Source organism: Polypterus senegalus, chromosome 14 (assembly GCF_016835505.1).
Source record: "Polypterus senegalus isolate Bchr_013 chromosome 14, ASM1683550v1, whole genome shotgun sequence".
NCBI lineage: Eukaryota > Metazoa > Chordata > Cladistia > Polypteriformes > Polypteridae > Polypterus > Polypterus senegalus.
Window position 1 is genome coordinate 70,963,830 of NC_053167.1, and position 27,007 is coordinate 70,990,836.

At 37.7% G+C, this 27,007-nt stretch overlaps 1 protein-coding gene across 13 annotated transcripts in view; it reads left to right on the top strand.

The window, feature by feature from the left end:
* Positions 1–27,007, top strand: part of st3gal3a (ST3 beta-galactoside alpha-2,3-sialyltransferase 3a) — a 394,364-nt gene that overhangs the window by 283,560 nt on the left and 83,797 nt on the right. For all 13 annotated transcript variants that reach the window (XM_039776580.1, XM_039776584.1, XM_039776587.1 and 10 more), the window contains one exon: positions 6,087–6,182. In XM_039776580.1, coding sequence (XP_039632514.1) covers positions 6,087–6,182 — 96 coding nt within the window. The remainder of the gene's footprint in view (positions 1–6,086; positions 6,183–27,007) is intronic.

Here is a 27,007-nt window from a genome sequence, read left to right on the forward strand (position 1 = left end):
CATGCCTCAATAAGTCATCCTCCCTCGCTCTTACTTTTTACCGTTCATCTAATGAATACACTGAGTATGGCTTTACCAAAACAATCATTGATGGCGAATAAAGTATCCATTATTCGAGTATGTAGATCGGGATATATATATATACATATATATATACCAGCGTATCGCAGCGAGAAGTAGTGTGTTAAAAAGCTAGAAAAGAAAAGGGAACATTTTAAAAATAACGTAACATGACTGTCAATATACAGTATTTGTTTTCTGAGTGTTGCTGTCATCAAGGATTTGATTATCATTATTTCTTTCAATCAGGTTCGTATTTGTAGGATGTGTTGTGTTCAAGTTACATTCCGTGTTTGTCAATCGTTGTAAAGATGACAGGTTTCATTCATCGATTCGTTTCTTACTGCATCAATAAACAGCTCGTCTTCTTCTTTATCTGAGACCTGACACACTGCATGCACGGGTTTTTTTTACACTGTCTTCCTTTAGCGGAACATTGACTTTTTCCGTGTGCTTTGTTTCCGCAGTAGTTGGATTTATGAATATGTTTGTATGTATCAGACGCTTCATATTTTTTGCTGCCTTTTCAATTGTGTAATTCGGTTTTGTTCAGCTCTTTGGAACTGTTGCTTTTATCTGTGCACTGCGTCAGTTCAAGTGAGCCACTCGGTGTACATGCATCGAAGGTTCCCAGCTGTGCTGGTGCCATCTCGTGCTATGTCCATGGCTGTATTTAATGTTACCTTAGTCCTGGCACTTAAAACTTTCTCTCGCAGTTTCGCTGAGTTTGTGTCAAACACCACCCTGACCATCTCATCTTCCTCTCCATAAGCACAGTCCTTCACCCGTGAATATTTACCCGTGGCAGTTTGCTATTGGATTGCCGCTGACGGACGGCCTTATATGGGCAGGCACTAAATTACAAACGCCAGCAGCAGCCTGTCTATGAACTTAATTTAAAGTGTAGGTTTACATCGTGCTTTGTTTCAGTAGCAGAACTCATGAATATGGTTGTATATGTCACTCGCCGCTTCTTATTGTTTAGCTGCCTTCTCAATTATATAATGCATGTTTTCTTCAGCGCTTTTTTGAGGTCTTCCTGGTTTTCTATGTACTGCGTGATTACGTGGGAGGCGTGATGATGTCACACGAAACTCCGCCCCCACGGCGTTGAAGCTCATCTCTATTACAGTATACGATATAAAACCTGCCCAACTTTTGTAAGGAAGCTGTAAGGAATGAACCTGCCAAATTTCAGCCTTCCACCCACATGGGAAGTTGGAGAATTAGTGGTGAGTGAGTAAGTGAGTGAGTGAGGGCTTTGCCTTTTATTAGTATGTATATATATATATATATATATATATATATATATATATATATATATATATATATATATATATATATATAAAATTCTTTTCGCGTTTGAAACGGAAATTACATATGACCACGCGAAACGGAAATTACGTACGACCAGAGAACATATTATAATACAGGAACTAATCGGTTCATTTGTGGACGCCATTTTTATATCGTCTTTACAAATTGTTATTATTTGTGTGAGAGTTATTTTACTGATATTGAAAAGAAGTAAACACAAACACGCCGATCTATCCCATAGAAATCCACCCCGCGTCGCCCTCTCCCAGGCCTTCTCTCTGGACTCCAGCGTTGAGCCGTCTGCCACCACGCACGTTCTGACAGAGAAGTTTTATTTATTCTTCCACATGACTGTCGTGGAAACTGCCACATTATAAGTTTGTTTTTTTTTTTAATTGGCAGTACTTGATAATAGAAGAGATGAGGAAAACAGCTTTGCGTCTTTCTACTTTTTAACTGCGCCGAGCTGTAAACAATGTGAAGACAACACCGCCTTCAGTGGCGAGGGGTCATGAGAACAAAGTGGATGCTCAGAGGTTCGGAATGTTGGGCTCCTCCGCCGGGTCGAGAGCTTCGCAGTTTCGGGCAGCGTCCTCTCTTCTCGCACTGTTTGTGACTCTTAGAGTGCCCCGTCGGCTCCTGGGAGAGTGGAAATCTTTGCAAATGAGTGTAATCTGCGCCATCGAAGCAGTACTCTCTTTGTAAAGAGAACTCTTTGTAAGAGTTCAGGTCACTAAAACCCCGCAACATTCAAGGTTGCTTTTGTGATTAATTCTTTTAAGAAGATGAAGGGTTTTGTGATGATGCGGGTTCATTCCATGCTCCCACCTGTCTTCATGTGAGCCTTTGAACCCTACACCGTTGGTAATGTTACCGATGAGCTTAGCAGTGAGGCACAACAAAGCAAGGGGATGGTGAAAAAGTGTCAAGTGCTTTTATTTAAAAACAACAACAAAAACAAGGTGTTCAAAATAAGTGCAGTGCGTTCAAAAGTCATTAAATAAATAATCCATGAAAACGAGTGTTATTGCGGAGGTTAAAATTAAATAGAACAAATCTTCTAAAAACAATGAGGTTAAAATAATGCAGTAGGAATCCTTTAAAACAACGAAGCCCGGTGTCTTCTTTCCTGCGGCAACTCCCCTACTCCTCCCATCTGGGCTTCTCAGCAGGGGAGTTGCCCTACCTGCTGCTAGCCCTCTGTTCACTCTCCTGCTGGTTGGTCTCCTTACCGATCCCTTGCTCCGGTAGGCTCTACGAACAGCGACTTGGGATTCCCCAACGACCAAGGCTCTCATCCTGGGGACACCATGTCTCAAGTCCGGACTCCTGTGGCCTTACACGAGAGTCATCCGCCTTCCGGTCACTCCCATCCTTCATAAAAACAAACTCTGCGGGAGCAACTACAACTACCACGCCCCGGGTGTTGGCCAAACACCCAGGCTGCCTGCACGGCTGCATGTGAGCCTTCACTCGTTCGCTTTCCCGCACCAGCTTTCTCTCTCTCCCTACTGCTTCCTGCTTTTTCCTCCTGCAACCTCCCAACTGTTCTTTCTTTCCTTTCTTCTTCTTCCCCTCTATCTGACTCGCTATTCTATTTATCAAGAGGGCATGGCAGCTGTGCCAAATCAGCAGCCCCAGGAAGAATCACGGATCGCCCCGAGAATCTCTTCAGCCACAATACCACGCCCCCTTGCTAAGCCGCGAATGTGGTGATTATTTATTTAAAAATGAACCTTTTGTCGTGCGCTGTGGACCCGCTACACCACAGGTTTACATCTAAGAAGATGTACCGACCTCTTCATGTTATGTTTTGGACTTGGGAATTGTTTGGAGCTTCTGCCCATTAGGCACGGAATGGCAGCGTCCACATTTCTCAGAATATTTTTTCTCTTAAATCACAGGCAGAAATTTGCAGGAAATATAGAAAAAGAAAATGAAATTTCTATACCACAGTGGTCGTATAGCACCTTTCACAAGGGACCTGCTAGCGAGAGATGATCCAAATACATTTAAGCTGCTGTTAGTGCTACTTACCTGTTGTGTTATTGCGCCTTTAAAATGTACTTTACCCGAAAACACTCAAGTACTGCTCAATGTATCTTTACTTCTTACATGTTAATGTTTTACTGTTTAATAATTTATATACTACATTTTATTTTTATCCCTTGCACTGAGTGAGCGAAGCCATCAGCTAGTCTATACATAGAAAAGGCAAAGCCCTCACTGACTCATCACTAATTCTTCCACTTTCCATATAGTTAGGAAGCTGAAATTTCGCGTGCTCATTCCTTGCAGTGTACTTACAAAAGTTAGGTATGTTTTATGTCCTATTGCAACACGCAAGGAGGGGAAACGGGTGTACCCTCTAAACCGTATATATTGTACAGTATATATAGGGGAAACCCCTCCTTCCTATTTCTGTGATTTCAAATGTACGCAGGAACCCTAAATTTCCCATGCTCATCCATTACACTGTACTTACAAACGTTGAGTATGTTTCATTTTGCGCCGTGCCCCATAACGATCTTTCGATAATAATGTCTTCTTTTTGGCGGTTCTCACCATTATGCTGTAAGGAACTTTCGGAACTAACCTCTCTTTTTGGCAATTTCATTCCTTTAGGGGAAACCCCTCCTCACTGTTTCTGGAACTTCCAATACATGTTGGAAGCCCAAATTTCCCATGCTTATCCTTTACGCTATACTTAAAAACATTAAGTATGTTTCATTTCGCACCATACCCCATCATGAACTTTAGAAAATAACATCTTTTTGACGGTTCTCACCATTATGCCGTAAGGAACTTTCGGAACTCGTGGGAGGCTGTATTTATTCCTCGCATCCCTCTCATACCCTCTGACCTCCCATTCCAATTCAAGCGTCTCCAATTTCCAGTAAGAGTCTGCTTCGCTATGACAATGAATAAGTCACATGGCCAGACTCTAAAAAAGATCGGCATTGACTTGACACAAGATTGCTTCTCACATGGCTAAATGTACGTTGCATGCTCAAGAGTAAGCTCAGCAGACAGCTTGGTCATTTTACAGCCCAAGGGCAGAGCTGCAAACGTCTTCTACAAATAGATCCTTACATCCTAAAAATGTGCATTTCTTATACAAAACATTTACAATCATAAATTAAACTCTTTACAATCATCAAATTCACTCTCAATACTAAAATAAGCCTACGACAATTACATTGACAATCATGTTACGTTATTTTTAAAAATTTTCTTTTTCATAACTTCTTTAACACACTGCTTCTCCACTGCGAATCAGGTATTTTGCTAGTTGCTATTATATTTATTAGAAGTATAATATATAGCAAAGAAACAACTGTCGCCATATTCTACGCAATTGCATCCCTCCTAAAACCTTTACAAATAATTAGTGGTGGATCATTTTCTATCTTAAATGCTGCCAATGGGTGATCAGATGAATCAGAAGGGGTTAACTGCCCCTTTTAAATTAAAGCATTAGACTAATTTTTGTTAAAAAAACACCCTTAAAATCTACTTCAGAACCCAGGATTTAAAAGTACTCTTGAAACCATTGTGCAAAGGTGCTTGCATATCTCTTTCTCCATTTAATGTTTAATACTAACCAGTGGGCACCTTAAAGTGTTTATCTCTTATGAAGTAAGCAAATTTTTGTAAGAAAATTTTTACATTGTAGGTGGAAGCACAAAAATGTTCTCAGAATGAAGAATGACATCTTTATGGTAACACCTGTGGCTGGAAAAAGTTTAATTAATTTAAATCTGTCCTGTGTTTCTTATTTGTACACAATTTCAAGGGAAGAAGAAGTTATTTTCTTCCGAGGTTTGAGACATAGTATTTCCTCAAAAAATTAATTACATAATAATTATTTTTAAGTCATTTTTTTCAGTTGGCTCAGTGCCCTTTGACCCTATCAGTAATATCTCTAGTGAAACTTGGCAATCCAAATTTGTTTATGTTTTCAGGATGGAGAATGCTCTCAGGCTTGCAGCTTTTGAACATCTCCAGGCTTTATATGTGGTTTCTATATTTGGGAGATTAATGTGGGAATTTCTTTGATAAATATGCTTTTTCTGTAAACAAGCCACCATAACTCTTAATATTTCTAAGCAATGGAAGATTTCATCTTCATTCTGACACACATGTCAAAATCTTTTTAGGAAAGTAAATTAAAAGTTGGGAAAGGTAGGTTTGGGACGGAGAATGGAGAACATATCTATCACCCTTATCGTGGAACTGCATTAATGTCTAACCATTAGGGCTTAAGGCCAGTTGACATGCTTTTTGTCATGATTTCTCTTAGAGAAAAAGTGAGGCTCATTTTTTATATGCCTGGCTGTCCCACTGTCATTCTTTCCTGAATTCTACTGCTGAAATCTAGTGTTTGCGAAAAAAATAAATAAATGTTAGCATTGCAACTTTGATAGACCTGCATACCAGTATTGCTTAATTAAAGCATGTTTTTGTATGTGCACATGTGTTAAAAAACTGTATTGTAGTAAGGGTTCCAGCTTGTTTCCTAAAGCAAAACGTATTTCTCACTTTCTGTTAATGTTTAACATTAAATAAAGTGGAAATTTTTACGTTTGGATTACTTATGCTTTCTATTTTCTCATAGTTTCTGATATCAGTACAGCCATCTTTTTGTCAGTGCCAATGTTGCTGATGAATGCAATTAATTAAACAATATTTTTTCTATTCTCTTAAAGTTTGAGCTGTAAAAGATGTATAATTGTTGGAAATGGAGGGATCCTTGCTAACAAGTCTCTTGGAACCAAGATTGATGAGTATGATATTGTCATACGGTAAGAAAGCAAAAATTAATCTTCATAGACTGACGGTAACTCCACCACATTTGTATGCCATTACATTGTACTCTTTTCTGCAAATATCATGATATCATGCTGCTGTAGTAAATCAGTGTTTTGTTGTACTGATTAATAATGTCTACAGCGTTGCAAATGTATTTGTAGAGTACATACTGTATACAGTACATTTGTCTGAGATGGGGCTAAGCCATTTGTAACTGTCTGAAAGTTGGAAGAAGAACACATAATTAAAAATATCAATGAATTTTTACTATAATGGTTGGATGTAAAATGAGCGCTCATATTACTGCATATAAAACAAATGTGGATATTAAATTATATTATACTGGACTTTTGTTTTTATTTATATCACTGACCAGTTAATAGTTTTTTTATTTCACAATTCTGTGTGTAACTAGACTTGCTTTAATTCATTTTAGCTATACTTTTACACTGCAGTAATCATCATTTAATTGCAAAAATATCACAGAACATTGCTGCAAAAAAAAAAAAATACAGCCACTATAGCCCTCCAGGGTCTGAGCTTGACACTCCTGCTCAAGAGGTTTAACAAGAAATGAGAGGTTGAATCTATGGAGTCCAGTGCAGCCTTTTTGATGGCAGAAATGATCACTACAGTTTTAAATTCAGTTACAGTAGATCAAAACAAAAGTGAAATGATACATTGAATAATGAAGATGAAGAGATATGAAAGAGATATAAAACCTACTTAGATTTGAAAATAAACTTATGTATGGTTAAAAAAAGAAAATATTTTAACTTCTGCCAATAATTGCTGTTTTTATCCTTGTCTGGAACAAAAATTAACTTGAAGTCAAATCTAATTTACCACATTGTGTTGCAATTTGTTCTGCCTAAATTTTCAAATGCACTGTATTTTTTAAATTTTTCAATGTATTCATTTTTAATATTTTTTTGTGATTAATTGTAAAAAAAAAATGCAAATTGCATAAATGAGATAAATCACTTCTTTTAATGTGCTGATGAAGTTCAGTACATATACCATATATCTCATACATAAATGCTACAAACTGATATGATATAACATTAAGCTAAATACCAGACTTGCTCTCAATGTGAAATCCAAGTCTTGGGTTTAAATTAAAAAAAAATATGAATGATTAAGTTTTTGTATTTTTTGTTGTCATTTCAGTGGCAAAAATGTACTTGAAATCGAGGTGACCACATGAAGTGATAAGGTGCTACATGAGAAGGCTCAGCATTAAATTTAAAAAAATGGGAATTCAGGGTGTTGCGTTTAAATGGATGCAAAATTGGTTCAGACTAAGGAAACGGAGAGTGATGGTGTGAGGAATCCTATCAGAATTGGCTGACGTTAACAGTGGTGTTGCACAGGGATCAGTGCTAGGGCTGCTGTTATTTTCGATATATATAAATGATATGCATAGGAATATAAGTAACAAGATGGCTAAGTTTTCAGATGATACCAAGATAGGTAGATTGGCAGATAATCTGGAATCTGTTGAATCATTACAGAGGTATGTGGACAGCATACAGTCCTAGTCAGATTTATGGCAGATGAAATTTAATGTAAGTAAATGTAAAGTATTGCGTGTAGAAAGTAAAAATGTTAGGTTTGAGTACTCGGTGGAAGGACTGAAAAATCAAAAGTACACCTTATTAGAAGAATTTAGGAGTCATAGTAGACTCATCACTATCAACTTCCAGACAGTGTTCAGAAGCCATTTAGAAGGCTAACAGAATGTTAAGTTATATAGCGTGATGTGTAGAGTACAGGTCAAACTGGTTGTGCTCAAGCTTTGTAATGCACTGGTGAGACCTTGTCTGATGTACTGTGTACAATTTCAGTCCCCTGGCAACAAAAAGCACATAGCAGTGCTAGAAAATGCCCAGAGGAGAGTGATTAGGCTGATTCTAGGACTACTATGATTTATGAAGAAAGATTGAAAGAGCTGAGCCTTTTCAGCTTAAGCAAAAGATGATTAAGAGAAGACATGATTGAAGTTTTTAAAATCATGAAGGGATTTAGTACAGTGGACCAATACTGTTATTTTGAAATGAGTTTATCAAGAACATGAGGATACAGTTGGAAACTTAAGGGTAAATTTTGCATACACATTAGGAAGTTTTCTTCACACAACGTACCATAGACACATGGAATAAGCTGCCAAGTAGCATGGTAGATAGTATCACATTAGGGACCTTAAAAACTAGACTTGATTTTATTTCAGAAAAATTAAGTGGATAGGACTGGTGAGATTTGGGATGAATTGTCTGTTCTCGTCTGGATTGTTCTATTAGAAATAATGCTTCTGTGCTGTGGAGATTAAGGCAAAGTGCAACTCACTTTTCTTAGAAACAGGTGTTTAGAGTAGCCATGACAAAAAATGTAAAGTACTTAAGAAATAAAATACAAATATATGCTAATTTTTTTTGCTTGCAGTGCTAAATAGAAAAACGGATAGATGAACATTTTTTTATTCAGTAATCCTTAGACATTGTTTTATCTTGGGCCTGTTTCAGAAAGTTCCAGTGGCTCGGTAGTGAAAACTAGACTATTTTAATATCATAAGGGAACAGTTTTATGTGAATACTTAAAAATTCCTCAAATTCTGTTTACTCTGTGACTTTATGCACTTATTTGGATGAAGGGAAGGCAGACTCTGACAGGTTTATATAAGTTATTGACCAGACAGCAGAAATGAACTAGGCTGTTTACGTATTTGTCTGATTTTATGATTTCATATTTGTACTTATCCTACTCGTTTTGAAATTCTCTGATTTTTATTACATATGTGATGTTGCTATACCATATGTAGCTTTGTCTTAGTACTAAAATAATCCATGGTATCTGAAGCTGAGGAATCCTTAAGAGTTAACTTCTTCCCTACCTGCTGACACACAAGACAACACCTTGACGTAATTATCTTCCAGTCTTGAACATGATTAAAATGATTTTTACACTCAGAGATTTGTTTTTGACTATATATATATATATATATATATATATATATATATATATATATTTTTTTTTTTAAATCACCCAACCTTATTTTGTTGCTTATATATACACTGTATCACAGCATTTGGTCCATTGTTTTTTGGCCAGCCTAGAATATCCTTGCTTTTCTGTGTGCTTTTTTCATTTTCATCTAACAATGTGTTAACTCTTATCTGTCAGTTTTCTTCTCATTCTTTTTATTTTATTGATTTGAATTAAAAGCAAATGACAGTCCATAAAATCAAAGCAAACTTAAAGAAAAAGAGGAGAGCCAGCCAACAAAGCCAATCTTTAAAAATCAGCAAGGAAGGAAGAGTATCCTTTTCCCTGATATAGAAGCTTATTCTAAAATGTTATTGATTAGATCTGGGAATTTGAATTTTTCCAATTTCAGATAGTATAGGACACCCAATGATATACAGGTGCTGGGTTATTCTTCCAGTTGAGTACGATAAGTATATACAGTAGTAGTGAGATAAAGGCAGTTATGATTTGTTGGTCCTTCTCTACTTTAAGCTCATCTGGGAGTACACCAAGTACAGCTGTTAAGGGGTTAGGAGTGATTGTGACACCAAGGCTCAAATCAAATTGGCATTCAAAGATTTCTTCCCAAAATTATCTCAATTTAGTGCATGCCCAAAACGTGTGGTCCAGTGAGGCTAGAGCTAGATTGCAGTATTCAGAGGTTGAATCTTGCCCAGGAAATATTTTAGATAGTTTTAATCGAGATAAAGATTTTAAGTTGAATAATTGAGTGCTTTGCGCATATGGAGATATATTCTGTGCATGGCTGCTTTCCACTCCTTTTCTGAAATGCTGTATTAAGTGAAAGATCCTGTCCCCATTATACCCTGGGATTTTTGAAAAGAAAGGACTTTAAAATGTTTTTACAAATTATAGAGGTGTTACTTTAGTTTTCATGACTGATCAATATTTCTTCTGGAAAAGAAATTGGTGGAAGTTGAGGAAAATTGGGCAGGTTCCCTTTAGCAAAGTTTCTAGCTTGAAAGTAGGGGAAAAATTGTGTTAAGAAATTAAAAACTTAATTGCTCATAGGATGCAAAAACATTATCTATGTACAAGTCTCTAAATGTTTTAATCCCAGACATTTTCCAAGCATTAAATACTGTGTATGATTTAAAGGGTGGAAAACAGTGGTTGTCTCGTAGAGGTGCAACAGATGTTCCTCTGGCTTAAACTGCTTCCTTTATTGGTTCCATATTCTGAGTGGATGAAGGGAAATTAGATTATTACTGTACTGAAGATAGTTTGTATTTACTGGAGCATAGAGCAGGGAATGTAAAGAAGTACTGCGAGATTTTAGTTCTGTTGTAGACTCGGGCTTGTGTATGTTCATCAGTTTGTGTAATGTCCATGTCTTTATGGCCTGTATATTTCCTGCGCAGTAATAAAATTGAAAGTTAGGTAGTGCCATGTCCCCTTCTGCTTTATGTCATTGTAGCATCCCTCTTTGGATGCTTGGGTGTTTTGAACTCCAAATAAATAAGGTTATGAATGAATCTAATTTCTTTAAGATTTGTTAATATATATGGGGATGGTTTGAAAGAAGCTTGGGAAGGATGTTCATCTTAACAGTGCTGATTCTCCCTGCTAATGTGAGATGCTGGGTGGACCATCTATTCACAACTTGTTTGTTGTTTTTCCACGGAGACAGCAAACTTTTGTTGACAAAGAGCTTTATATTTACTTATGATATTTATCCGTAGATATTCAAACTGATCTGCTGAGAAAAAAGGGTGCTGTCCAGTCTAGTACACTTGTATTCAAATTAATTTTGAGTTCAGATATCTTTTGAAAATCTGCTAGTACTTTTAGGACTGTTGGAACAGAATTTTGTGAGTCAGATATACAGTACAGTGATCCCTCGTTGATCGCGGAGGTTGCATTCCAGAACCCCCCGCAAAAGGTGAAAATCCGTGAAGTAAAAAGCATACGTTTATATTGTTATTTTTATATTGTCAAGCTTGGGTCACAGATTTGCACAGAAACACATGAGGTTGTAGAGACAGTGACTTTAAAACACTGCAAACAAACATTTGTTTCTTTTTCAAAAGTTTAAACTGTGCTCCATGACAAGACAGAGATGACAGTTCCATCACACAATTAAAAGAATGCAAGCATGTCTTCCTCTTCAAAGGAGTGTGCATCAGGAGAAGAGAATTTCAGAGAGAGAGAGAGAGAAAAGCAAACAATCAAAAATCAGTAGGTGCTGTTCAGACTTTTAAGTATGCAAAGCACTGCGACAAAGCAGCCACAAGGAAGGGAGCAATGTGAAGGTAGTCTTTCAGCATTTTTTAGAGGAGCGCTCCTATCCTCTAGGCCAGTCTGCAAACAGCCCCTCTGAGTTTTATTTAATACGTAATGCGAGCTCTGATTGGGTAGCTTCTCAGCCATCCGCCAATAGCGTCCCTTGTATGAAATCAACTAGGCAAACCAACTGAGGAAGCATGTACCATAAATTAAAAGACCCATTGTCCACAGAAATCCGCGAACCAGTAAAAAATCCGTGATATATATTTAGATATGCTTACATATAAAATCTGCGATGGAGTGAAGCCGCGAACGTCGAAGCGCGATATAGCGAGGGATCACTGTATACAGTACCATATCATTTGCATATAGTGATATTTTCTGTTCAAGTCCTTCTCTGAAAATCCCCTTATCTCTGATTCATTTCAAAAGTAAACATCCAATGGTTCAATGGTGAATGCAAAAAGCAATGGTGATAGGGGACATCCTTTTTGAGTACTGCATTCTAGTTTGAATTAGTCTGAAATAATGTTGTTAATAGAAACTGAGGCTTCTGGACTAGCATAGAATAGTTTTGATCCAATGCATATATATTTGGGCCGAACCCAAATGTATGCAATGTTGTAAGCAGCGCATCCCATTCAATCATATCAAATGCTTTTTGTGCATCCAAATATAGTAAGATCTCTGGGGTGTTATATTTACTGGGTGAATGTATTATATTAAACAAATGTTGAAGATTTGAAGCTAAGTGCCTGCCTGTAATAAATCTGGTATGGTGTTATAATATTAGAAAAGGAAGCACTTTCTCAATCCTTCTAGCTAGAACTTTGGAGATTTTCTTAACATCATTATTCAGAAATGTAACTGGTCTGTATGATGCACATTATAGTAAGTCCTTATTTTTCTTAGGAAAGATGGAAATCACAGCAGAGCTAACTTACTTGAAAATTTTTTTGTAAAATTCCACTAGGTAGCCATTGGGACCGGCTGCCTTCCCACTTTGAAGTAAGTTTATAGCATCTAATAACTCTGAGAGTGTCAGAGGCTTATCCTGTTCTACAGCAATAAGAGTATCTAGCTGTGGAACCTGCAATGAGACAAAATACTCATTAGATTGTGAACTTATTTTCTTTAGTCTGAGTAAAACAGAAGGATATAAAGTACTCTCTCTAAATGTGTGGGTTATATTTTTATAGTCTGTGATTTTATCTCTGTTTGTGTTGGTAATTACTGTTATTGCATTGCGGACTTCCTGCTTGTGGATTTGCTGTGCTAAAATCTTTTTTGCCTTCTCTTTATGTTCATAATAATGATGTTGTTATTTAAAGATGAGCTGTTCCGTCTCTTTAGTAATCCAGAAGTTAAGTTCTAATTGCAAAACCTGTCTTTTCCTATAAAATACCTGGGATATTCTAGGTCTGTTCAGGTTATTTTGCTGATTAACTCAGATGCCTTCTTGGTTTCCAATTTATATTTGTGAAAAAGATATGGATTAATCTTTTGTCTTAAAAATTGCCTTTAGAGTTTCCCAGGGAATTCCTGCAGAGACCTCAGGGGATGCATTTGTTTCCAGAAAATAATCAATTTGCTTGGACATGATTTTTGTGCAGTTCTCATCAGCTAATGACAAGGGGTTAAGACGCTAGCTGTGACATGGGTGTGGAGGGCATAGTAATTTAAGCTCCAAAATCATGATCAGAAGGGTGTGGTCGGAGTTAACAATAGCGTTGTACTTACAAGATTTGATAGTGGGCAAAAAATTGTCTATGAAGAAATAATCAATTCTTGAGTAACAAAGATGAACTTGTGAGGAGAAGGAATCTGTCCTTAGGACAGGATTTAAAAACCTCCATGGGTCTGATTAGGTTCTGATCCATTACAAACTGTATAATTATTTCTGTAGTATTAGATGTTATCGCGACTGTACCTGAAGAGCTATCCAGGTCTGGATTTAAAATCCAATTAAAGTCTTGGGCCGTTATAATTTTGAGAGTTACCATTATGAATGGGACATATTGCCCTTCAGGATCACTCATTAAGTCTGATGCTACAAATGGGACAGTTCTGTGAATTAAGATTTCCAGACCCCTAAGTTTTTTTTTTGTTTGTTTGTTTATTTTTATATATAGCTGGAGTAGAAAAATTGGCCAATTCACTTTCTTTTCAACCAAAACTGGTCCTTACTTATTAAGTGACTTTCTTTTAAAACAATACTATTTTGGCATTAAAACAGGTTAAGTGAGTGAATTCATGACTGAGACCTTTGACATTTCTGTTCACAAAGTTGACTTTTGTTGACATTTTGTAGTCTTTAGTTAAGGTAGTACATTTTAAAATATGATAGCTTTGACCTATATTTTATATTATTGTCAGGTGTTATGGCTGTGAAGCCTATTGTTGTGGTGTCTCTAACAGTTATTTGGGTAGAAAGATTAAATAACAAATGCTTTTTTTTTCTCTTTTTAATCAATTAACCTGCTGTTTTATAACACTAGAATTCCTGAAGCCAAATATGTAAATTGAATAAATTATTTTTCTTTGGTTATATTCTAGAATAAAAGTGCACTTGTTTTGTTATACCTTTTTTGAGAGTGTTTATTTGATATTTGGACTTCAGTCTTCACACATTACACACTTCGCATCAGCATTTTGTCATTATTACTATAACATGAAAAAAGTTTTTGTTATGTGTTCAGCATTTCTTGCCTCTCATTTCCTGTCATCCTACATTTACACAAATCGTTGTAAACATGGAACACACTTGAAACATATATTGTAATGTTGTCAATCAGCGCAGGCAGCAACCATCCTGCTATCCTATCCCCCACCAAGGCAGCTGAAGTCTCTTTATCTGGGAGTCAGGTGTTTGGAATTGTATAGGGTAAATGATATATCGTTATTAGGAATGACTAGATTACACCTGGGGCCTCATGTATAAACGGTGTGTACACACAGAAATGTTGCATAAGAACGTTTCCACGTTCAAATCGCGATGTATAAAAACTACACTTGGTATAAAACCACGCACTTTTCCACGGTACCTCATACCCTGTTGTATGCAAGTTCTCCAGACTGGCGGCACCCAGCATCGAATCAGTACTAATGTTCCTGTGTGGATACTCTTTATTTTCCTGACACGGCTTTATAAATACACTGATACTAACCACATGTTGTTGATTAGTGTAATGCATCTGATTGTAATTAACCTGTAACAATATAATGGCCCAGGGAATAGCCATAGTATTCCAAATACCATACCTGCTTTAACATTGTTACTCTCACTGCACTATCTTCTTCTTATTATTATTTTTCTTCTTTAAGCTGCTCCCGTTAAGGGTTGCCACAGCGGATCATCTTTTTCTATATTACTCTCATTGCACCACTCGGAGTATTTATATCACTGTATCAGAGTGGGGAATCACAGCAGCAGCTGATCAGAAAGAGAATTATCGGTATACAGCTTCAAGCACACTCTGCCTCAGCCACTGCAAAACGTTTCAAAGCCTTTCCTGTATGGACCTCGCGGTTCAGAAACAGTTTCATCCCAAGAACTATAAACGCACTCAATCAATTTTTCCTTGTAGAACTGTTTGTACTTATAAGTACAATTACCCCACTGTAAACTTGCACTACAGTTATAATATTGCACAACCTGCGCCACTTTATAAAGCGCGTATTTACATATAATGGCAATATAATTTTTAAGATGAAATGCAGCAAAATATGTTGATTATATTATACAGATGCAACTTTAACTTCATTTAAATAATCTGTATTGTTAATAATTAAACATGGGAGGACACGGTGCCGCAGAGCTAGCAAGTTCACGTATTATTCCTGCCTCGCGCTGTATATTTGCTGAGGCTGGCGCGACACTGGAAGGATAGATGGATAGAATAATTAAACACGTACAATGAAGATATTTCAATGTTCCTTAAAAGTTTTGAAGAATCGTCATCGTAAGTTTACAGATGTCTTAACGTCTACTACAGAGCTGATTGTGTCGAGATAGGGTATTTGGGGAAATAAAAGTAAGGACAGGAATTGGAGGTTAGTACATTTGAAAGAGCCAAAGTACTGCTACAATAAATTATTTTATTGAAGGTCGCGCATGGCGCAGCAGCATCTTGTGTGAGACAGGAACAATGATTGCGCCATCGTGTTCCCATGTTTAATAACATGCTTTCATTCCAATCATCATGAAAATGATATCACGTATACATCTCAGTATTTTAATTATTCAGAGAGCTGTAATATCACGAATGCAATGGATTCTGTGTCCTGTCAGAGAAAGAGAACAAACAGAAGCACGTAGTGATTCACACACACAGAGCACATTGAAGATCAAATACAAAACAAAGCATTTAACATGCTACTTTAGTTGCGATGGGATTTGTGAAACTAGTAAATTAAATGATTGTAAGATGACGTTTATGTTCTACTTTAATGACAAAATAAACTACGGAATTAAAGTGGAAATTTCGAGATTGAAGTTAACATTTTGTGCTTTTTTCCTACTGTGTGCCTTTTTTTTCCTCTGTTACCCTAATAAGCTTTCATATGACACTCAGACGGTGGGCTACGTCTCGCCATTTCACGGCGACTTTGATATGTATCAACTACTTTTTTTATGTCGGGCTCTGTGCGACTTTGTGAACTTGAGCTTTCAAGTTTCTCCAACACGCTATGTCACTCAATCAACTTCCTTTTGTTGTTTATACCACTGTTTAAACCAACAAATAGTACGTTTTTCTTTGTCTTTGCCTCCACTTGGTATTTGCTGAAATTCTTATATTTTCCCTCTTGCTTTTGCCATTATCTTTTCACAGAACGCTGAGCTTAAGGGCTATTTATATTGATTTGCATATTCAAAGAGGCATAATTCTGGGAGGAGACGGGGTGGGACAGAAGGCCCGTGCACGTGTGTTAGTTTTCACGCTGATTTGGATTTATGGAGTGGAAGAACGCAGAAGTTGGAGTACGCACAAATTCCTGCATTTGGATTTTTCAGCTTTTGTGCTTACGTCATGTTATAGTGAGAATTCTACACACGGCGTTATGCATGAGGTCCCTGGTCCATAAAACTTAACGTTTATGTGCTGTATGTTCTTACAGTTGAAACAGTCATACATTTTGCAATAATCAGAATGCAAATGTACCCAGCTGTACTTTTGTAGGTGCATTTCCATGTTTCTCTTATTAAAGGAGCTTGCAGTAAATTTTCCACAGACAATTCTCTAGTGTGTCAGGGGAGCTGTACATTTTAAAACTGAGAGACAAGCTTTTTCACATGTGTGCATTCTGAGCTTGGAATTAATATTTGATTTTTATTAGACAAATAAGCGTTTTGTTATTAATAATTGAAGACACACTAGGAACAGTATATGACAATAGTTAATATCCTCTTCGTTACTAGTTATTATACCATGAAGTTTTTTGGTTGTTTACAATTTATATATATTTTGTAAATAAGCTTTGGATAACAGCATATTTACTCAGTTTTTTATTCAGTAATATCAGTACCAGGCATCTAGTTGTGCAACACAATACCTATAAACATGCCTCTTGAGTTTCACACCTCATTGAAAGTTGAAAGCTCTAAGATGTTAAGTGATTTGTTCAAGGCTTCATGGTGACTTGGTAGCTAAGCTAGGATTTAAACTAGAAGTCTTTTCTTGATCTTTAACCTCTCTTCTCTGTGTTTTCTTATTACTCATCAAAGGTCTGATATCTTATTTCTTTAGGAATGCAGCTGGCTATGGGACATTACTGACTGCTACATAATTCTCTTCTTTAGAATAAAGATAATTTTCTTAATTTTCCAACTTCCTCAAACCAAAGAAATAAGGTATTAAATACTGTTTTGACTATCCTTTCTTTATAAATTGGTGTGCATTTAATGTGAACTTTTCATCTACAGTGTGTCTGTTTCTCATTATGAATACTTGAACATTATGTTAATTTTAAGTATGGCATATGAATGCCATTGACTTAATCTGTTATCAGACCAGGTAGTACTTTGTTATAAAGTTATCATTAAATAACCTTTTTTCGCATTATAAACTAATATAACCTTTAAGCGATTAAAATGTTCAGAGACATACTAAGAAGATGAACATTTTATTAATTTAATTAAAACTAATAAGACTGCTGTTCTTTAAACAAAAACAAAATGAAAAAAAAAAAATAATTACATGTATTCTTTTAGTTTATGCACCGACAAAGTGTTAAGTTATTTATGCATTATGCTAAAACCCATCTGTAAACTGAGTAAACCCCCAGCGGTATTTTGTCATATTACTAATAGGATTATTTTCCTAGATTCCCTAAAGAGCAGAGGTAAAAAATAGTCAGCCTTAGTTAGTAACAAATGAATACTTCTTGAATAAAATGTGTGTTCATAATATTTATTTGTGCCTGTTTTGTAAATGAGACTGTCTGGCAAGTTACATATAATTTAACTGTATTTATATATTATAAAGCAGAAATAAACTGCAATTCTCAATAAACAAATAAAATGGCAAAAATGTAATACCTCATTTCTGTTAATGTTATTTAAACTGATAGTACATTCTTATAATAAATGTAACCCAAATGTAATTTAGGATTATAAAGAGCACGTGAAAATCTTGTACTAGTGTATCAGAGGTTAATCTCACACACCCTTACTAATTCATACTTGGCCAGTGTAAAGTTGTCTCTTAACCTAATATGAAAATATTACCCTCTTAATCCATGTCATGGTTGCAAGATTGTGTTTGAGCATATCCCAGCAACAGCAAAGGCAGGAACCAACCCTGAACAGAAGGCCAATCCATCACAATTCCCATTCATGGGAACTCCATTATCACATGGAGTAAATTGAGAATTATCAATTAACTTTACATACTTGTCTTTGGAATTGTAGCCAGAAGCCCAGGCAGTCTAAATAAAACCAATATGGACACCCCAAAAATTTGTATAATATATACGGGCAGCTGCTCAAAATTACAATTTCATGTTCATTTTTAAACTCCACGCAGGAAGAAAACAGAATATACAGTATCTTACAAAAGTGAATACGTCCCACACATTTTTGTAAATACTTTATTATATATTTTCATGGGACAACACTGAAGATATGACACTTTGATACAGTGTCAAGTAGTCAGTGTACAGCTTATAACAGTGTAAATTTGCTGTCACCTCAAAATAACTCGACACACAGCCATTAAACCGCTGGCAACAAAATTGAGTACACCCCTAAGTGAAAAATGTCCAAATTGTGCCAAATCAGCCATTTTCCCTCCCCGGTGTTATGTGACTCGTTAGTGTTACAAAGTCTCAGGTGTGAATGGGGAGCAGGTGTGTTAAATGTGGTGTTATCGCACTCGCACTCTCTCATACTGGTCACTGGAAGTTCAACATGGCACCTTATGGCAAAGAACTCTCTAAGGATCTGAAAAAAATAATTTGTCTGCATGGCTGTCGTCCCAGAAAGAAGCCTCTTCTAAAGATGATGCACAAGAAAGCCCACAAACAGTTTGCTAAAGACAAGCAGACTAAGCACATGGATTACTGGAACCATGTCCTGTGGTCTGATGAGAGCAAGATAAACTTATTTGGTTCAGATGGTGCATCTATGGTGGCAACCAGATGAGGAATACAAATACAAGTGTATCTTGCCTACAGTCAAGCATGCTGGTGGGAGTGTCATGGTTTGGGGCTGCATGAGTGCTGCCGGCACTGGGGAGCTACAGTTCATTGTAGCTGTGACATACTGAAGCAGAGCATGATCCCATCCCTTCGAAAACTGGGCCACAGGGCAGTATTCCAACATGATAACGACCCCAAACACATCTCCAAGACGACCACTGCCTTGCTAAAGAAACTGAGGGTAAAGGTGCTGGACTGGCCAGACCTAAACTTTATTGAGCATCTTTGGGGCATCCTCAAGCAGAAGGTGGAGGAGCGCAAGGTCTCTACCATCCACCAGCTCGGTAATGTTGGCATGGAGGAGGGGAAGAGGATTCCAGTGGCAACCTGTGAAGCTCTAGTGAACTCCATGCCCAAGAGAGTTAAGGCAGTGCTGGAAAATTATGGTGGCCACACAAAATATTGACACTTTGGGCACAATTTGGACATTTTTTACTTAGGAATGACTCACTTTTGTTGCCAGCAGTTTAGACATTAATGGCTGTGTGTTGAGTTATTTTGTGGGGACAGCAAATTTACATTGTTATACAAGCTGTACACAGATTACTTTACATTGTATCAACGTGTCATATCTTCAGTGTTGTCCCATGAAAAGATATAATAAAATATTTACAAAAATGTGAGGGGTGTACTCACTTTTGTGAGATACTGTATGTGTTAAACTAAATTAAACATTTATTACTCTTTTCTGCCTTTAAGTGTAATATTGACATTTAAATACCCTGAAATAAATAGGTCAGTTATTTCAAAGATAGAGATTCAAAATTGCAATCCCTTAATTCTTTGTTGTATGTTATTCAGTCAGTAATGTATTTGTTATACAAATTCTAAGTGCATTCTTTACTTAATGTGTTTTTAGTTGTGTTATTTAGTCTATTATTTCTTATTTATTTTACAAGATTAAAACATACAGATGAAATAGATCTGGAATAATCTTGGAAAAATACTTGTGGTTTTCTTTTCAGCATTTTGTTTTTGGCATTTATTTGAGTTTAGTCAGTCCTGTGTCCATGTCACTTTTCTGGCCCTGTTATTGAGTCACAAACAAAGCCAGATGTTATTGATCCTTCTCTAGCTGGGTGCTGTCAGAATCCATTCCTAACACTGGACTGCAGGTGTAGGTCATCTGATTGCCTCAACAAATCAATTGGAGAATGTTCAGGTTTCAAACAACTCTTTCTCTTACAGTGTCACTGACAGATATATTTTTTAACACATCTGTTTATTTCCCTAGTTTATAAAAAAAATTAAGAATGTCTTTTCTTATTGGATTCAGTATCTTTATGATATGGTGTTCATAGCAGAAAGAGTGATGAGTCCAAAATGGCACTATATACTGAACAGGCTATGCAAAAGAATACACTGTGCAAAGGTGCAATCCTGCATGATAGACAGATTTCATTAAACAGATAGAGCATATAGTGCATACTTGTTTATATTAAGTCAGACTTTATGAATATGTTTCACAGGATAATAATGGGGGGGGGCATGTCAGAATTTTCCATTAAAATGTTTTTTGTCTGCAGGATCTGGTCTCATTTTCATGCATTTGGACTAAAGTATTCACACACTATACACTTCACATCATTATTAGTATAACATGGAAAAAGTTTCTGCTTTAGCTATGTGTTCAACATTTCTTGCCTTGCATTTCCTGCCATCCTACACTTACACAAATTCTTGTAGACACGGAACACATGAAATGTATGTATTCTAAATAACAATATACAGTGGTGCCTCAGTTTGTGAGCATAATTCTTTTCCCGGAAACATGCTTATAATCCAAAGCACTTGTATATCAAAGCAAATTTCCCCATAAGAAATAATGGAAACTCAGATGGTTCGTTCTACAACCCAAAAATATTCATATAAAATGATCAATTCAAAATATAAAGTAAAAATATATAAAACAAATTAACCTGTACTTTACCTTTGAAAAGAATCGTGGCTGGTGTGAGGGAGACGAGAGAGGAGAGGAGGTGGATTATTGTGTAGGATGACTTTCACTCTAACTAACGGAATCACTACTATCTGTTGGCTCACTGGAATCTTTTTTTGCGACTTTAACAAGGAACCTATCCAATGACAGTTGCTTTTGCCTGAAGAGTCACTACACTTGGACACAAAATAAAAAAAAAACACGCTTTACACAATGTAAGGATTCTGAGCTATTTTGGGATTTCCCCCCAATAGGACAACACACGGAAGAGTGTCCTGAAGCAACCGCAGGCTCCCAGCACTGTAGCAGTTTGCCATAAAAGTGAATCCGAAAAGATTGTGGTTGCTCTATAAGCGCCTGCCATCGATGTGTGATGCAAGGAACATTATAAATGCAATGGCATAGTATTACTTGGCCATCAACCTGGACCTGACTCTGCCAGATTGCTGTGCCTGTCTATAGGAGAGTGGGAGATCCCACTACAATAAATAACCATGCTGTTCCTGTTTTAAGCTGAATAAAACTGGTTTTGCTAAAGTACTGAGACTCAGCCTCGTGTTTTGCGGTGCATGACAGAGACTTGCATCTTACAGCACACACGTGGTCACAATGCTATAGTAAACATTCTACGCTCTGTGACAGATAGGGGGCACAGTCGTCCCCTTGAACCCTCAGATCAAACATCAGACACCAGATAAAAGTCCAATAATTTTTATTTAGACTATACAGTGCACAAAGCACCCACAACTCACAATACTCATATAAATCACAATCCAATCAATAATCAGTCCTCCTACTCCCAGACACGTTGCCACCCTTCCTCCCGACTCAGCTTGCCCGTCTGGGATCTCACACAGTCTCTTATAGTCCTTGACCCGGAAGTGCTTCTGAACCCTCAGTCCATGTGACTTTCTAGCACTTCCGGGTCAGATCAAAACTCCTCTTTTTCATCCCGGAAGTACGTTATTTCCTCTGTCGCTGTGACTAAGACGTACTTCTGGGTTATAGGTAAAATATAAGTGTATGCGCCTCCCTGCAGCTTCCCCTGGCAGCCCCGACGTTATCCAGCAGGGCTGTACAGGAAAACTCCAATGTCCATGATGCCCTGCTGGAATTTGGGGTATCTCCATGTCGCAGGGAGGGCTCCCTCTGGCGGCCTGGGGGTATTGGCCGGGATGAATGGCCAGCCATAGTCCACAGATCGTACGGATGTTGACTATATGAGTGAGGCATGCCGACTGAGACCGAGCATGGGAGAAGATTACCCACAATCCCGCGGCGAGAGAGAGAGAACCACCATCGGCTCAATTGTGATCACGTAACGCTCAGCCAACAAAGCGTATGTGGACTACTCGTATTGCAAGATCTTGCTCTTTTATCAAGTTAAAATTTATTTAAAATTTTAAATCGTCTTGCAAAACGCTCGCAAACCAAGTTACTCGCAATCAAGGTTTTACTGTACTATTTACCCTATACAACTCTAGGATCCTCACTGTCAGATAAATAAACTTGAGGTCTGAGAATTTTGGGACGGACTCGGCTCTGCTCTGGCGGTTGAGGGGATGGGATAGCAAGCTGCTTGCTGATCGACACATTTGCAAAATATGATGCTGATGGAAAGGTGTGAAGGAATTTAACGTGGCCTGGGATTACAAGTTTTTTCATAGGCTTCAGGGATTCTAGTGCTAAGAACAAAAAAGTGAATTTATAGTTTTAAGATTGGAGTGCCTTTTCTATACATCTTGAACAGTCTTCTGAAGAATCATGGATAATTTGAAGAAAGAAAAAAGCTTCTGAAATAAAATGTGGCCTATTTTTGGTATTAACATTTTATTTCAAGATCATCTCTGTATTATAAAAAAAAAAAAATCCTGTGGAATGAATGACTAGGAGACGGTACGTGATCTTCACGTTATGATCACGAACGACAAATAAAAGAACCCCAAGACGAAAGAGAATGGGCAAAAAAAAAATCAGTAGTGTAAAGGGAAGCAGCAAACACAGATACAGGTGTCTCAGTGCATATAAAGCGTATAAAGGACAATACATGAATGAAATATAAATGAAATATCAACGAATAAAAGATTGCATTAGCGCATAAAAAAAGGAAATTAATCATCAGAACCAGGTGTAATTGAAAAAATAGCAGGACAAAGCAAGGTCAGAAATAAAAGGAAAAGAGCAGAAAACAAAGTCTTTTTGCATCATTCAATGCACATAACATAGATTTGCACAATAATGGAACATATGCTATGAGAATCTGTGGACCCGCAACAGTTAAAGCAACAACAAGTTTAATTTCAAACAGAAAACAGTTCAGTCAGGTGTATATTTATGATCACGGAGAAACGATCACAACACGAGCAAAAGAGACACAAAGTAGCAAAAAGGACAGCGGTTGTACAGGCTTTAAAAAGATCGAAGGGCAGCACCACAGCAGCCTGCCCAAACCCCACCCAACCCCTCACCACTACCCCCCAAACAACTTGAGTAGTGTTATATGTCCTGCAAGAAAGAAGTTAACCATGCCCGGGGCCGTAAATAAAGGACAAGTATTGTTTTTACTACATCGTGCGAGACCAGGCAGAGAGCCATCATTTTAAACAAGTATTGGATTGCTTTTGGCAGAGAAGCATCATGTGCTCCCAGCTCTTAAAACAACGACATGCGTCAAGCATAACAGTCAGCTCACAAGCAGCAAATGATGCAAAGGCATATCCTTAGCATGCGTTCAGCCACACCCGTCACAACACGAGCAGGATTATACCTCTGGCAAGAAAGAGAAGTAACCACGGACAGGGCCAGAAATAAAGGATAAGTATTATTTTTACAAAAGTTTTTAAAGTAAAAGTGTAAATAATACATATGTAACAATTCCCAAGAAAATAACAATCTCTTTAAATTGTATATTGCCTGCCTAAGATAAAGTCATCCCTGATGGAGGATCACAGGAATCATGGGAAAGAGCGTTCCTTTCATCAGATTAGCGCTTTAGATGCAGAATGGCAAAACGGGGGAGGCAGCTTGATGAATGAGATCTCCAGGACTTAAAACAAATCCAAATCATATTATGTGGTATCATCTAATGTGAAATTCTACTCCGTACTTCTAAAATTTTTATTTTTATACTGTACTAGCAAAATACCCGCGCTTCACAGCGGAGAAGTAGTGTGTTAAAGAAGTTATGAAAAAGAAAAGGAAACATTTTAAAAATAACGTAACATGATTGTCAATGTAATTGTTTTGTCACTGTTATGAGTGTTGCTGTCATATATATATATATATAAACTGCTCAAAAAAATTAAAGGAACACTTTGAAAACCCATCAGATCTCAATGGGAAAAAGAAATCCTCCTGGATATCTATACTGATATAGACTGGGTAATGTGTTAGGAACGAAAGGATGCCACATCGTTTGATGGAAATGAAAATGATCAACCTACAGAGCCCTGAATTCAAAGACGCCCCAAAAATCAGAGTGAAAAAATTATGTGGCAGGCTAGTCCATTTTGCCAAAATTTAATTGCAGCAACTCAAAATTGTACGTGGCACTTTGTATGGCCCATGTGTTCTTGTATACATGCCTGACAACATCGGTGCATGCTTCTAATGAGTTGTGGGGGATCTCCTCCCAGATCTGGACCAGGGCATCACTGAGCTCCTGGACAGTCTGAAGTGCAACCTGGTGGCATTGGATGGACCAAAACATAATGTCCCAGAGGTGTTCTATTGGATTTAGGTCAGGAAAGTGTGGTGGCCAGTCAATGGTATCAATTCCTTCATCCTCCAGGAACTGCCTGCATACTCTCACCACATGAGGCCAGAATTGTCGTGCACCAGGAGCCACTGTACCAGCATAGGGTCTGACAATGGGTCCAAGGATTTCATCCTGATACCTAATGGCAGCCAAGGTGCCTTTGTCAAGCCTGTAGCGGTCTGTGCGACCCTCCATAGATATGCCTCCCCAGACAATCATTAACCCACCACCAAACTGCTCATGCTGAATGATGTTATAGGCAGCATAATGTTCTCCATGGCTTCTCCAGACCCTTTCACTTCTGTCACGTGCTCAGGGTGAACCTGCTCTCATCTGTAAAAAGCACAGGGCACCAGTGGTGCATCTGCCAATTCTGGTATTCTATGGTGAATGCCAATCGAGCTGCATGCTGCTGGGCAGTGAGCTCAGGGCCCATTAGAGGACATGGGGCCCTTGGGTCACCCTCATGAAGTCTTTCTGGTTGTTTGGTCAGAGACATTCACACCAGTGGCCTGCTGGAGGTCATTTTGTAGGGCTCTGGCAGTGCTCATCCTGTTCCTCCTTGCCCAAAGGAGCAGATACTGGTCCTGCTGATGGGTTATGGACCTTCTATGGCCCTCTCCAGCTCTCCTAGAGTAACTGCTTGTCTCCTAGAATCTCCTCCATGCCCTTGAGACTGTGCAGGGAGACACAGCAAACCTTCTGGCAATGACACGTATTGATGTGCTATCCTGGAGATGTTGGACTACCTGTGCAACCTCTGTAGGGTCCAGGTATCGCCTCATGCTACCAGTAGTGACACTGACTGTAGCCAAATGCAAAACTAGTGAAGAAACAGTCAGAAAAGATGAGGAGGGAAAAATGTCAGTGGCCTCCACCTGTTAAACCATTCCTGTTTTGGGGTCATCTCATTGTTGCCCCTCTAGTGCATCTGTTGTTAATTTCATTAACACCACAGCAGCTGAAACTGATTAACAACCCCCTCTGCTACTTAACTGACCAGATTAATATCCCATAAGTTTCATTGACTTTATGCTATACTCTGATTAAAAAGTGTTCCTTTAATTCTTTTGAGCAGTATGTGTGTATATATGTGTATATATATATATATATATATATATATATATATATATATATATATATATATATATATATATATATATATATATATATATATACACACACACACATATAAACATATATACATATACACATCTACACATACATATATCTATATATACAGTGGGGTGCAAAAGTTTGGGCAACCTTGTTAATAGTCATTATTTTCCTGTATAAATCGTTGGTTGTTACGATAAAAAATGTCAGTTAAATATATCATATAGGAGACACACACAGTGATATTTGAGAAGTGAAATGAAGTTTATTGGATTTACAGAAAGTGTGCAATAATTGTTCAAACAAAATCAGGCAGGTGCATAAATTTGGGCACCACAAAAAGAAATGAAATCAATATTTAGTAGATCCACCTTTTGCAGAAATTACAGCCTCTAAACGCTTCCTGTAGGTTCCAATGAGAGTCTGGATTGTGGTTGAAGGTATTTTGGACCATTCCTCTTTACAAAACATCTCTAGTTCATTCAGGTTTGATGGCTTCCGAGCATGGACAGCTCTCTTTAACTCACACCACAGATTTTCAATTATATTCAGGTCTGGGGACTGAGATGGCCATTCCAGAACGTTGTACTTGTTCCTCTGCATGAATGCCTTAGTGGATTTTGAGCAGTGTTTCGGTCGTTGTCTTGTTGAAAGATCCAGCCCGGCGCAGCTTCAGCTTTGTCACTGATTCCTGGACATTGGTCTCCAGAATCTGCTGATACTGAGTGGAATCCATGCGTCCCTCAACTTTGACAAGATTCCCAGTCCCTGCACTGGCCACACAGCCCCACAGCATGATGGAACCACCACCATATTTTACTGTAGGTAGCAGGTGTTTTTCTTGGAATGCTGTGTTCTTTTTCCTCCATGCATAACGCCCTTGTTATGCCCAAATAACTCAATTTTAGTTTCATCAGTCCACAGCACCTTATTCCAAAATGAAGCTGGCTTGTCCAAATGTGCTTGAGCATACCTCAAGCGGCTCTGTTTGTGCTGTGGGCGGAGAAAAGGCTTCCTCTGCATCACTCTCGCATACA